At 40.5% G+C, this 13,238-nt stretch overlaps 1 protein-coding gene across 3 annotated transcripts in view; it reads right to left on the bottom strand.

Annotated features, from left to right (window-relative positions):
- Positions 1 to 13,238, bottom strand: part of CFAP46 (cilia and flagella associated protein 46) — an 88,412-nt gene that overhangs the window by 39,219 nt on the left and 35,955 nt on the right. For all 3 annotated transcript variants that reach the window (XM_083740973.1, XM_083740974.1, XM_083740975.1), the window contains 11 exons: positions 11,107 to 11,238; positions 9,218 to 9,386; positions 8,750 to 8,828; positions 8,511 to 8,649; positions 7,213 to 7,396; positions 6,055 to 6,214; positions 5,328 to 5,488; positions 4,333 to 4,452; positions 3,084 to 3,152; positions 2,841 to 3,002; positions 2,047 to 2,195 (listed from right to left, as the gene is read on the bottom strand). In XM_083740973.1, the coding sequence (XP_083597099.1) occupies positions 2,047 to 2,195; positions 2,841 to 3,002; positions 3,084 to 3,152; positions 4,333 to 4,452; positions 5,328 to 5,488; positions 6,055 to 6,214; positions 7,213 to 7,396; positions 8,511 to 8,649; positions 8,750 to 8,828; positions 9,218 to 9,386; positions 11,107 to 11,238 (1,524 nt within the window). The remainder of the gene's footprint in view (positions 1 to 2,046; positions 2,196 to 2,840; positions 3,003 to 3,083; positions 3,153 to 4,332; positions 4,453 to 5,327; positions 5,489 to 6,054; positions 6,215 to 7,212; positions 7,397 to 8,510; positions 8,650 to 8,749; positions 8,829 to 9,217; positions 9,387 to 11,106; positions 11,239 to 13,238) is intronic.

Genomic DNA, 13,238 nt, shown 5'->3' with positions numbered 1-13,238 from the left:
GCTACATCAAGTGGCGAAAGTCAGTAAAGTGTTGAGTGGAGAGTTAAACAATACTCCCCCTTCCTCACCTATAAATCAATCCCCACACGATCACTTTGCCTAAGAGCAAGAAGGGCTAGGATTCCTAGTCATGCTATGAGTATTAATGAAGAGAAAATACTTGTCATTAACAGTCTCAGATATCACTTCTTCTGAAATAGCAAGTTAATTAGACAGAGGTGGCATCTACACACATATAAAGAGCATTTTTAAAAATACGTTGAATACACTGAATTTTACATAAGGTTCACTATCACCATTTAGTGTCACATTATATATTGCGCTTAAAACACACTTCAAACATTTTATTTGCTACTGTATGGATGAGTCCTAACAGTGCTATCAGACAAAAAACCCAAATTCAAGGAGACTTGTGCGTGCATATATATATATATATATATATATATATATACATATACACAAACCCACCCACACCCTCCTACTTTTATGTTTTTGATAGCAAAAAGCTTGGAATCTGAAACACTGAAATGTAGGCTACATAAAAATACAAATGCTAAATCGTTCATTTTCAGTCACAAACATGCCAAACACAGCAAATGAAAGTTCAAACTGCCTAGACCTATTTTTCTGTTTAACGTCTAAGATTTTTAATTCTCAAGCAATTATGCATACAAGCAATTTTTAGGCTTACTGGGGGTGCCATTTAGAAGGTGCAAGGGGGCACTTGCCTCTCCCTATGTTTCAGACCGCGTATGATTACCTACATCAATATGAACACACATTATCCTGGTCCAGCACACTTGTTCTGCTGATCAACCAGGCATGGGAAACCAGTGGTCATACGGACGACAGCTCTCATCAACCTTGACAACAGACTATAATAATAATAATAATAATAATAATAATAATAATAATAATTTATTATTTATACCCCGCCCATCTGGCTGAGTTTTCCCCAGCCACTCTGGGCGGCTCCCAATCAGTGTTAAAAACCGTACAGCATTACATATTAAAAACTTCCCTGAACAGGGCTGCCTTAAGATGTCTTCTGAACGTCAGGTAATTCTTTATCTCTTTGACATCTGAAGGGAGGGCGTTCCACAGGGTGGGCGCCGCTACCGAGAAGGCCCTCTGTCTGGTTCCCTGTAGCCTCACTTCTCGCAATGAGGGAACCGCCAGAAGGCCCTCGGCGCTGGATCTCAGAGTCCGGGCTGAACGATGGGGGTGGAGACGCTCCTTCAGGTATACAGGACCGAGGCCGTTTAGGGCTTTAAAGGTCAGCACCAACACTTTGAATCGTGCTCGGAAACGTACTGGGAGCCAATGCAGATCTCTCAGAACCGGTGTTATGTGGTCCCGGCGGCCACTCCCAGTCACCAGTCTCGCTGCCGCATTCTGGATTAATTGCAGTTTCCGGGTCACCTTCAAAGGTAGCCCCACGTAGAGCGCGTTGCAGTAGTCCAAGCGTGAGATAACTAGAGCATGCACCACTCTGGCGAGACAGTCCGCGGGGAGGTAGGGTCTTAGCCTGCGTACCAGGTGGAGCTGGTAGACAGCTGCCCTGGACACAGAGTTAATCTGCGCCTCCATGGACAGCTGTGAGTCCAAAATGACTCCCAGGCTGCGCACCTGGTCCTTCAGGGGCACAGTTACCCCATTCAGGACCAGGGAATCCTCCACACCTGCCCGCCTCCTGTCCCCCAAAAACAGTACTTCTGTCTTGTCAGGATTCAACCTCAATCTGTTAGCCGCCATCCAACCTCCAACCACCTCCAGGCACTCACACACTATATTGGCTAAGACTGATGGGAGTTGTAGTCATGACCATGCTCTGCTAGTAATGGGTGAGATTCAACCTCCTTGAGATTCAGCTCATGCAGAGAACTTTGTGGGAATAACTTCTGGAACCATAAATCCATAATTTGTGGCACATCATAAAGTACAGAAAGGGATTAATTTACACACCACAACCAAAAACAGATTTGAATTTATGAACGGCAGGGAAGTGAAATGTTTTACAGTGACTGCAGAATAATGGATACAAACCGAAGATGGTAGAGATCTGACAGACTTTTGCTTTCTACGACATCACGAGAAATTATCTCAGCCAGATGAAGAACCGGAACAGTCAAGTGAGTACATAAAATTGCCTGTAGCTCCTTAACTAAAAGGTCTAGGTAGTATAAGGTACGTGTCTGAAAATTAAAAGAATTGATGATGGAAAAGTTGTCAATACTTCTGTCTCAATTCTGCATTTTTAACGCTGAAAATAGGGCAATGAAACAATGTTCTCGAATTTTATACATCAGGGAGTTGCTACACATAAATGTATACTTCGGACACATTGTCCTACCTTTTGAACCACTAAATATGCCATCTCTGTGGCAACCTGAAAATCAGCATGAAAAGAAACTTTCAACATTCTCATTAAAAATGGTTTTATCACAAAGCCAAATACGTAGGACATTTATACACAGGTAAAACTCAGGATACACAGAAAATACTATCTCTTCTTTTATGGGCATGTGGAACTGAGTGATACAATTCCTGTGGAAGTGGTTTGCTCACGCAAACAACCCCTCTCTAGAATCAAGCTCAGGAAAAACTGGTTTTGCCTTCTTTGAAACAGAAGCTGGTCACATGCAGCACTGAACATTTGGCAGATGTTATGTCTCCAACTGAATCCACCGTGGTGTTCAGTTAGGTCACTCATCTCTACCTAATATATGTTGCCATAGCAAATCTGTTCTCTCCGACTCCAACAAGTCTTTCAAATTCATACAGATCTAAGAAGATAAGATAGTAGCCCCTACAAACCAAAATCTGGAATTGTTACTCACAGGTGCCAAAATGGTTTCCCTGTTCATAGCACAGCCACTTGCGTCCTGTTTAAAGGCATCTCTAATTTCATCAGGACATTCATAGCTAGCCCACTCCTCCACATTCGCGGGCAAGGCTTCACTTGGCCCTTTCTTCTTTGCTTTGTCTTTGGCCGACTGTGGCTGAAAAACAAGACTCTGCATTAAGGAAGTCTATTCCCCCTCCCCCCACTGAACATTAAAATATATTAAAAGAAAATGTACCTGTTTAGCATCTTTTGAAGATTTGTCTTTTTTAGGAGGGCTTGTTGGTGAAGTCTGATTAGCAGAAGGCTTTGGAAAAAAGAGGGGGGAAAGGAATTTTTTATCACACTATAGAATAATAACATTAATACAATATTCAGTGTTTTACACAGCTTTTATACGTACATCCAGTTCTGCATCTGAAGCTATGTCTCACCCCACTGGATTTCACAAAGATCTGGATCATGGGCTCACATGGGCACTTGTGAATCCTACAGGTCAACCGACATTAGTAGCATAGCATTGTCATGTCCCGCAGCACCTCCAACCACTTTTAGCTGGGTCCCCCGGGCAGTGGGAGATGTTAGATCCTCTCCCGTTGGCCAGGGGATAAGTGGAATTGGGTTCAGCTGCAGATTGGCCAATAGCAGCCAGACGAAGGGGTGGGCACTCATTAGGGGTGGGCCTGACTGAGTCCATCATAGGACATCACTCAGGTCTACTCCCAGAGTATTTAAGGAAAGCCAACCCAAAACTTGGCATTTTTGTCTTTTGGATCCCCCACCCTACCTATAATTAAGCTGTTATCTACCCATCACGGAGCAGTGCGTATTTATGACCTTGCTATGGATTATGATTGGTCACCGTATTTGGGAGTGGGGAGGAATTTGTCCTTTAGGTCAACTGGCTGACCTGGGGGTTTCGCCTACCTCGTAGCAATTGCGACAACTATTGTGGATGTGGCGTTAAGTCTTAGAGGGGAGGTTGTAAGCCTCTGCCTGCCCTTCTAAGGGAATGAGGTATCCCATTAAAGGGTTCCTGGAGCAGGTGCTCCTTCTAGATGCCCAGCTGGCGGCTAGGACCATAGCACTCCTCAAAGGCATTCTCAGTGGGGCAGTAGCTATTTGATGTATGTCATAGGACCCCCTCACCAACAGTTTGACTCCTGGAAAGACTCAGCCAACAGGCGGGTTGGTTGATATAGGTTATCTCTTTCATCTGAGCCAATGCCATTTACATCTGTAATCAATGAAGTCATGGCCTAATTTAAACCAAAAACGTATGTTGTCGAGTGGTCATTTAACAGGGGTGGGGTGGCGGGTCACAACGCCTGGGCATGCAATCTGTTTCATTGGATTGGGATGCATAGGGAGTTAAAGAAAAAAAGATTTACAGAATTCTTAATAATTAATTACAGGGATAACTGTTCATAAGTAAACCATTTTCTTTGGGAGGGAAAGTATGTTTTTTATATAGAAGAGTGCCTTACTTGTTTTGCATCTTTGTTTTGTTTTGCATCTTTTTTGCCTTTCGATTTGGGACTCGTTTGCTGAGTTGGTGAAACTTTGCCCATTGTCTTTAAAAAGGTTCCTGCTGCTGCCAGTGACACCTGAGCAAAAATAATTGCATTTGTTTTTTAGTTGGGGAAGGAAACCTACAAAAGGCTGAGTTATTTACAGTCAAATGCAGAAAATGAAAGAATTAAGACAACTGGGTAGGTTTTAGAGGTTTACAGATGGTAGTGATCTCCTTTACTTTTATAAAGAGCAAACCTAAACAGATGCAAGTTAATAGCCTTGATCCTAAAACTGGTTGACTTACAGAAATTCATAGAAGAGTTTCTTGTCTTACTCAACCCTCACCCTATATCTGCAGCAGCCTCCTGAACCATCAGGGATGGAGAATGAGGGGAAAATACTGCAGAGAGGAGAGCATGGGAAACATACAATATACTTTCATCAAAACCTATATTGTAATAATCTTACTTCTTTTTTGCAAGTAAACTTTTCATTACATTCTTGAAGGGAAAATACAACATCAAAGCACCATGATTTACACATACAGGCACCTTAACTTAACTTAATCCATTCAAGAAGTCATTTTGACTTCCGAAATGTTCGAAAACCAAGGCGCAGCTTCTGATTGGTGCAGGTGCCCTGGAAACAAAAGCTGGCAGCTGCATTGGACATTCCGGTTCTGAAAAGTGTTCGAAAACCGAAACACTTACTTCTGGGTTTTCGGCATCTGAGAACAAAGGCATTTGAGTACCAAGGTGTTTGAGAACCAAGGTATCACTGTATATGGATGAACATTCTTTGAGAATTATACAGAATAAGGATAGAAAAATAAAGTCAAAAGTTGTTGTAATAATCTTACTTTTCATACAATCTATGTGATTGAGGGGAATGCCAGCCAACAGTTTATAGGAAAGCTGGCATATTGACACAGTACACCAACACACCATACTTTTTATTATTTTCTTACCTGCCAAATGCGCATCACAAAAGCATATGCCATCAAACAGTGCTGCTCGTGAAAAGGCGAACTATGTCCGGAAATGACTGCCATTACCGTGTGAGCTCTAAACAAAGCTTCTATCTGCCTTATACTTCTAAAATCCTCAATGGCAATTCGGTCATTAGAATCTGTGGTCAGAAATAACAATAAAGCAAACGTCACCATGTTCTTTCATACGACCAAAATCCACACTAGGTCAATACCTTTACCAGGCAACCAGTGTCATAAACTTGTGAACAAGCTTCAGAACTCATGATCAGGATATTAAGCCAAATGGGGGCATGGGGAAGAGCTGGCTTGGGGTGGAAGTGTTAAGTTTGTATTTAGCCACAATTTTAACATGGATTATGTTCACCTAGGTAGGGTTTTTTTACATCTAGTGACGCTAGGATGAAGAAGCACATCTCAATCGCCATTACTTTAAAATAAAAAATGTAGCAGTTTTCTAGATCTGTCTGCAGTAAACTACACAGGATATTCATGGTAGAGAGTTTGTATTTATCTTCATTTTAAAAGGAGAAGTCATGCAAGCTAAAACCTATAAATTTAATATAAAAAGTACTGTTCAGAAGCCTAAACTAAAATATGTCCTCAGGGTCAAAGAGAAAGTTTTACAGGTTACTAAAATATCAGAATACACTGGAAAGGCAAACTCTGAAATAACTTATTATTTTAGATTTATTTAAAGACATACCTTCTTCTTCAGGGCTTTTTCGGAGAGGTTTCAGGTACAGTAATATATATACTGCCCAGTCCAGGTGTTTAATAGCTTCACTAAGAGGAAACTGATTCGAGTACAGCCATTCTGCAAATGCTATTAGATTATCAACTTTCTTTAATGAATATTCTTTTTTCTGTATAAAAACAGGGAATGCATTCTTAACCTAGTTGTTCTTGATAATGAATGAATGAATCTTTATTGCTAATAGCTATTAAGCCATCACAACTTGTCACAATGTGAGAATACAAATCATTGATTTAAAACTGAACAATATCAGCAAAGCAAACATACAAAAATGTAAAAATCACTCTTGCCTAGGTTAAGCACTCCACATCTCACACTCCTCCTTCTGATACTTGTCTTGGTGCCTAGTTCACAACTTCTTTGCCGCCCAGACATATTTTGCAACCAGTGCAGTAATAAATACATTATTGCCAGCCAGCAAAATAGAGATTTGCTCAAGGGGAGTTCGGTTGGAAAGAGAGCAGTTGTTCTTGAAAAATATGTTTTATTTCCTTTCAGACCTAAATAATAAGTTTAAATATGCAACCAGGAATGCATTGATCTCAGGCAAACTAGGGAACTTGTATGTCCCCAGTTGTTAGGAATCCAAACATCTCAAGCTAACCAACAGCATTATTTGCAAACATACTAGCAAAGCAATATTTTAAACATCTACTGATGACTCATCATCAGTGGAAAAAAGTGGTCAGAAAACAAATCAGAAGAACAGAAATTGCATTATGAAAAGAATGCATAAGGACAACCAGAATACTATAGTGTCTCAAGCAACACACCACAGGTATATATATATAGGAGTGCCAATAGGGTTTTCTGGGCCCATGACCTACTCACAAAAGAGCTCACAGATTTGCATAAACTGGTGTTATATACAAATTTATGTCCTCTTTTGCAGTTGGAGTGGATAGCCCCAAAATAAATTGGCCACACACATAAAATGGCTGACGGAATGTGAACAGCAGAAACTTTCCCCGTAATTGTATTTCCATACTAGAAATGGCTTAACCTGTTTGATTTTTGCCTGCCATACTGCTGTTACAATCTCCACAATTTAGAAACACATACCAGTAATATTTTAAAAGTACATTTTAAAAGAAAGCAGATACAGACCTGTAAAACTTCAATTGCATTTTGGTAGCAAGACAACTGTCCCACAAGATCTGACGACACAGATGCCAGACGATGCCACATATCTGACATGTACTCTTCACTTTCATCTCTGAATTTCTGAATTTCCATTATATAGTTACGCCCAAGTCTTGACTTCACCATTACCATCTGTTTAAATATTGGGCTAGGAAAAAGAATTTGACAAAAATCAATGCTCATCACTGACTTGATATAAATTGTTTTTAAGTGATATCTTAAGGCTTTTATGATGCATTTTGGAATCAGAAGTCAACATATATGTGTGACAAGTACTTCTGTCTCCACCAATCTACAGCAATTAATCTTAGCCCAGAGTTCAGTCTGAAAAATGCATACGGGATAAATATGCATTGAGACAATATTCTAACATAGGGAGGGATCCACCTAATGAGTCTCAGCAGTGGAAGCTTTGCACACGGACTTCCACTCATGCAATGGGGCTTCTTTCTTCTCCTCTCCTCTCTAAACTGGCTCAGAAGGGAAGTGTTGGGGGAACCGCAAAAATGGTGCATGGGGGGAGGAGAGGGGGTGGGAATCGTTCCGTCAGCAAGCTGAAACGCTTGAGCTGATGAATGTTCAACATAGCACGTTTAATTCCTCCCACAGCGTTTACTTCTTGAGACTTGATAATCAACATTTAATTCTAATCATCACCATTATTAATTAGTTTACACACCGCTTAATGCCAAAAGAGGTTTCTCAGTATACAACAGAACCCCAGTAGCTTCTTCAAATCTGAACAGTGATTTTTGCCTTCAACTGCTTGGGAAGTTCAACTCCTGCCTGTTGTCATCTCACAAGCACGAGAGAAAAAGCACAAAATGTGGGGCAGCTGTGCTGCTAGTGGGTGCTCAGCCAAACAGTGCAGCTTCACCTTTAAAGTTTGAAAGGGAGGGGGCCCTGAGACCATCCTGTACTATGCAAATACTACCAGAAGCGATTCACTGAGCAGGGCAGAGTGCAACATTAGCCTCCTGGAATGCGTGCTACTGCTGCTTGCCAGAGGAAGGGTGGTGGGGTGGTTCAGTGGTTAGCAAGATGCAACACACACCAGCAGAACCTCTGCAGAACTCCTTTGGGTGTGCTTCACTTTCAACCTACTCTCCTTCTCCCATTAAAGTTCTATCCCTCTTCCACACTTCCTCCTAGAGTTCCACACTCCCTCTCCATCTTTTGGATCAGCTCTGTTTCTAGATTGTGAAACAACAGCAAGCACCAGCAACCCCCAACACATCCTAAGAACAATCCAAACAGCTTACAGTCTGTGCTTAGTCCGAGGGAGCATCTGATTAGCTTCATCTAAGACTTTGAGACCTGCCTCCCAGTCATGTTTATCAGCATGTACTTGGAACAGTAATATATATAAGAACGTCCTTAAGGTCAAATCCTCATCAGCACCTTTGAAACAGATTAAAAGCAATATTTTAGATATTGCAAAGCCAATACAGCCACCTCACAAAAACCAAGCAAACTTCATGATCAAAGGATGAGAACTTACCTGAATGCCCATCTGAGAAGCTACTGCTTTGAAAGTCTGTTGTAGGCCACTGATGCAAGTGTAACATATGCTCCATTTCCTAAATAATGGAGTAGGGGTGGGGGGAGTGTTCATGAACATTTTAATACAGTTTTGACAAAGCAAACTTCTCTGAAGGAAGGTCTATTTGGCTGGCAAAACAGCTCGAATAAGGTGTGTCTTCAATGGCAGTAGACTGTGGACATGTAAGAGAGATCTGGCGGTTCGTGGGCTAAGGAGCCAAGAGAATGGGGAAGTGAAGGGCTGTTGATTAGTTAGTTATTTTAAAGACCCAACCAGCAAATTCAGGCCCTCTTGGCAAATGTCACATAACAATATGAGTGAACTAGCCCTGATTTAGTTTTAAGTTGCTCGTTCCGTTTTGAATTGTCTGAAGGCAAAACATTCCCATAAGAGGTATTAGATATAGAAGGTACTGCTATTTATTACCTGCTTATTTTTGGCTTCTGATGCTTTATTGATGCTCTTGATAATGATTTCAGTGGGCTTCTTGAGCTGCTGTCTATCCGCTGAGGAACCAATGAAGGGTAAGCAGCCATTCCAGAAGTGTCTAGCTGCTATCATAGCAAGAGCAAGATCCCCAGCTTCTCCTGCATACCTAGGAAGGTGGAAAACACAATACAGTCAGGTGGCTGCTGCAAAATGTAGTAAAAAATTGATTCAATTACAGTGCAGCAAGGCCAGTATCCTTTTGTAAGGATAAGATATCACATTTCCTAAAAGTATTAAGGGATTCACTCCATAATAAGAGGGGTATGTTTTCTGTAAATGAAAAAAATTCTATGGAAAATGTGCATCTGTTCCCACTCAAAAATATATGGATAGCATATCTTTGCACATTGTAAAGAAAAAAATGGTGTAATTGTGAATGGAACTCCAAGTTATTTAACAGATTCCTGTGGTTTTGTTGAAAATAATTTCCCACTGCCACACTTAAAAAACAAACAAAACCACAGTTACATTTGCAATAGAGAGGTTCCTCCATGATTATAATTTTTGAGGAATTATGTACCATCTGGTCATCACTTCATAGCAGTTTTCCCTCAGGTTAGCACAAGGTGAAAAAATAATGCAACATATCCAGATGTTTTCCCAAATGTCAGAACTTACTAGAGGACCTAAATATTGCATCCAGTTTATCATTAAATTGTAAACAGAGGTGTGTTGCTTAACAGAACCTAACAGTACTCTATAGATGTTTCTTATCACCAATTGGTATTTTGTTTTCCCAAATGCAGTCTGTTCATCAAAATGGAAATGTTGCACTGATACTTCCTTACACAAATTTTTATCTGCAGATATTCAGACCATCTGTCCATAGTATTTTTAACCTCAGAGGTACAGATTAGAGCCATTTATCTATAAAGGTGATGTTATTTCCATAAATGACATTTTTTCTAATGCTCCATTAAAACTGAAATCCAAATAATGGAGCTATTTAACCCTTAACCAGCTTCAAGCTACTTTCATATTTCCCATTATGAGATGCCAATTTAAATACATCAGAGTATATAATAATTTCACAGGGTGTGGAAGTTGCAATGTGAGATGGTTTGATGCCATGCCCGGAGAGCAAACAAGTGGGAGAAGCCATGGCTGCTTTCCCTCCCCCACAAAAATGGAAAGTGCAAATATATCTATTGCCCATGTGGCAACTCGTCAAAAGAACTGAAAAAACATGTGCCACAATAATTAGTAACTTCAAGCCTCCGCTAAAATTATTCTATAATGCGTAAGCCATACTGCTGAGAACTTTAAAAAAAGTCTGCTAGATCTCTGGGAGACACGGCCCCTTTCCAAGTCCCAGGTGAGGGTGGTCAGCATTCCTGTCCCTGGTTGCTTAGCAACAGTGATGCAGCATCCTTAGCGCCTCGGCATCTGCAGCCTTAGAACAGTGGCTCCATAGTTCACTGTTTTACTTTTTTGAACAAATGAAAGTGAAGGGTCTTGGGGTCTTATACATGTGTATTTCCTGTCGGTCACCCTCGACCCAGTAACCCATAGTTGGGTACCTTGATGTTTGAAGAAATCAATAGCATGCTAAGATAGCTCAGTTGGCAGAGCATGAGATTCTTAATTTCAGGGTTTCGAGGCCCATGTTGGGCAAAAGATTCCTGCACTAGATAACCTTCATGGTCTCTTCCAAATCTACAATTCTATAACTCTATGCTGTAAAGAGAATATGAATGTTCTGTGTGGGTAAAAATTCTGATTTTGTCAGTACTCTTCATTGCATGGGTTTTGCATATGTATGGGGTAGATACACTTGTTATTTTAAAGGAAAGGAAACTTAATATGGTCCAAAATGTGCAACATACCTTGCACTTTCAACAAAGAGTTTTGATGCCGCCAAACGCATATGTTTCTTCCCAGCCAAATTTTCCATCATACTCTTCCCTTGTGTACAAGCAGCAATGCTTAGCATTCCCTGTCTCTCCGCATAATCACTCCTGTAAAAAACAAGCCATTGCCAACTGGAGTTAACATTACCGTACAATATAGGTCAAAAACTGGGCTTTAAAACCATCTGCCAGCACAAGGATGTTCGTGTCCCTTGGTGGGCAGCATCTACCTGTGGAACGCTCTGAAAATCAGATTGTCTGAACTTGATACAAGTTCACACTTCAATTGTATAAACACTAGATATTGTTCCAACACAGAAAAGCTAAACAGAAAGCTAAAATTGGAAGAAGAAAAAAACCAACAGCCACCTCATATACCACCTAAGTAAATAAAAACCTGGAACTCATTCTACCTACAGGTAGGTAGCTGTGTTGGTCTGACGCAATCGAAATAAACAAAAATATTTTTTTTGCCCAGTAGCACCTTAGAGACCAACTAAGTTTGTTCTGGGTATAAGCTATTGTGTCTGAAGAAGTTTGCATGCACACGAAAGCTTATACCTAGAACAAACTTAGTGCTACTGGACAATTTATTATTATTATTATTCGTTCTACCTTGTCTGCCTTATCTGCTTCTTTTTGTGAAAAGAGAGATAAAAAACTACAGTTGAAAAGCGCTGATTGGGAGTTTCGGTTCTGAGGCATGGATTAAGGTGGGTGAGAGGGGGGACATGCCCCGGGTAGTAGGTGAGGGGGGCATTCTGTGTAGGAGAGGAGAGAGGCATGCCATGCCTGTTGCACAGTGTCAGTAACTTGTTAGTTTAGTAATATCTGCATGATCCTTGTTCTGATGTCATGTCTGAATAGCTCAAGAGATTTTGATAACAAAGCTTATCCTTTCATTCACGAATTGTTCTGAAACCTGATACAAATCCAATGTATTCATTTTATCCAGGATGACCAGTGATCTGGCCAATCGTATTCTGCTTGTGGCAAAATCTGAAGCATCTGAGTTCACAGGGAAATTTCCTGTCCACTTGCATAAATGTCCGTGGTCGTTTCCTTGGCAGAAACAGCACATGGCCATTCTGTGCACCATCTGCAAAAGCCCATAGTACCAGCTTGAGTGCCAGCCGATGTAGGCTCAGCAGGCTCTTTGTCCTGGTATGAATGTTTTCATTTCCAGGATGTACTCTACAACTTGAGAGACTGGCTCTTGCTACAGAAATGGCATTTGGAGCAAGATTTATTTAAAGGAACTCCATTGCAAAGAGGGGGATTGCACCTTTAAAATCAAAGTCTCCACGCAAAATGTTATGCCTCCACACAGCTCTGAGAGGCTGTTTCAGCTCTTCTTCAGTATTTTTATAGTATCATTATTATGTTACAATATAATGTTACATGATATTATCTCAATGTCGAAAACCACCTTAGGTACCATTTTTGAGAGAAATAAATACCACAACAAATCTGATAAACTGAAACAGTCCAGAGGACATGCAAAAGGCATTTGGGTAATATGCAGCTCAAAACAAGCTATGCTGTTAAACCTGAATGAAAATGAATAGGAGTTTGGGAAGGCTTCTCATATCAAGCTGAAATGCTAAAAATCATTTACAAGAAATAATCTGGACAGCTGGGATATACAAATTATTCATGTACAAATTGCAGATATTGGAAACTGGGAGGATTCAGCATAAAAATGGGCCAAGGAGAAAGAAGAAGCACTTCTTCTCTACCTCCTGGTTTTCTGCTTAAGACTCCATCCTCCTGTGGTTGATTCTCTCTATTTCTTTATTTCTTTATTTTAAAAAGGGTCAATGTTACATACAACTGTATACCATGTTTAGTTTGGCCCTATTTACTTTTACCCTTATGACTATCCTGAACATAGACAGATACAACCTAGGGCAAATAATATAATGCAATAATTATTATATCCATTAGAGGTCAGGAGAGTTCTATTGTACACATTCAGAAGGAAACTGTAAAAGCATTTTCCCAGCCCCTGCTATGCCGTATTTATCTTTCAGCTCTAATATTCATAATGAACTGTATTTATCAACAGCATGGTTAAAGTTGGCTAAAAGACACTGATAAAAGATGGG

The sequence above is a fragment of the Podarcis gaigeae genome (assembly GCF_964106915.1).
Source record: "Podarcis gaigeae genome assembly, chromosome: 5".
Classification (NCBI taxonomy): Eukaryota; Metazoa; Chordata; class Lepidosauria; order Squamata; family Lacertidae; genus Podarcis; species Podarcis gaigeae.
Note: the sequence above shows the minus strand (reverse complement) of the source record. Positions and strands in the feature narration are given on the sequence as shown.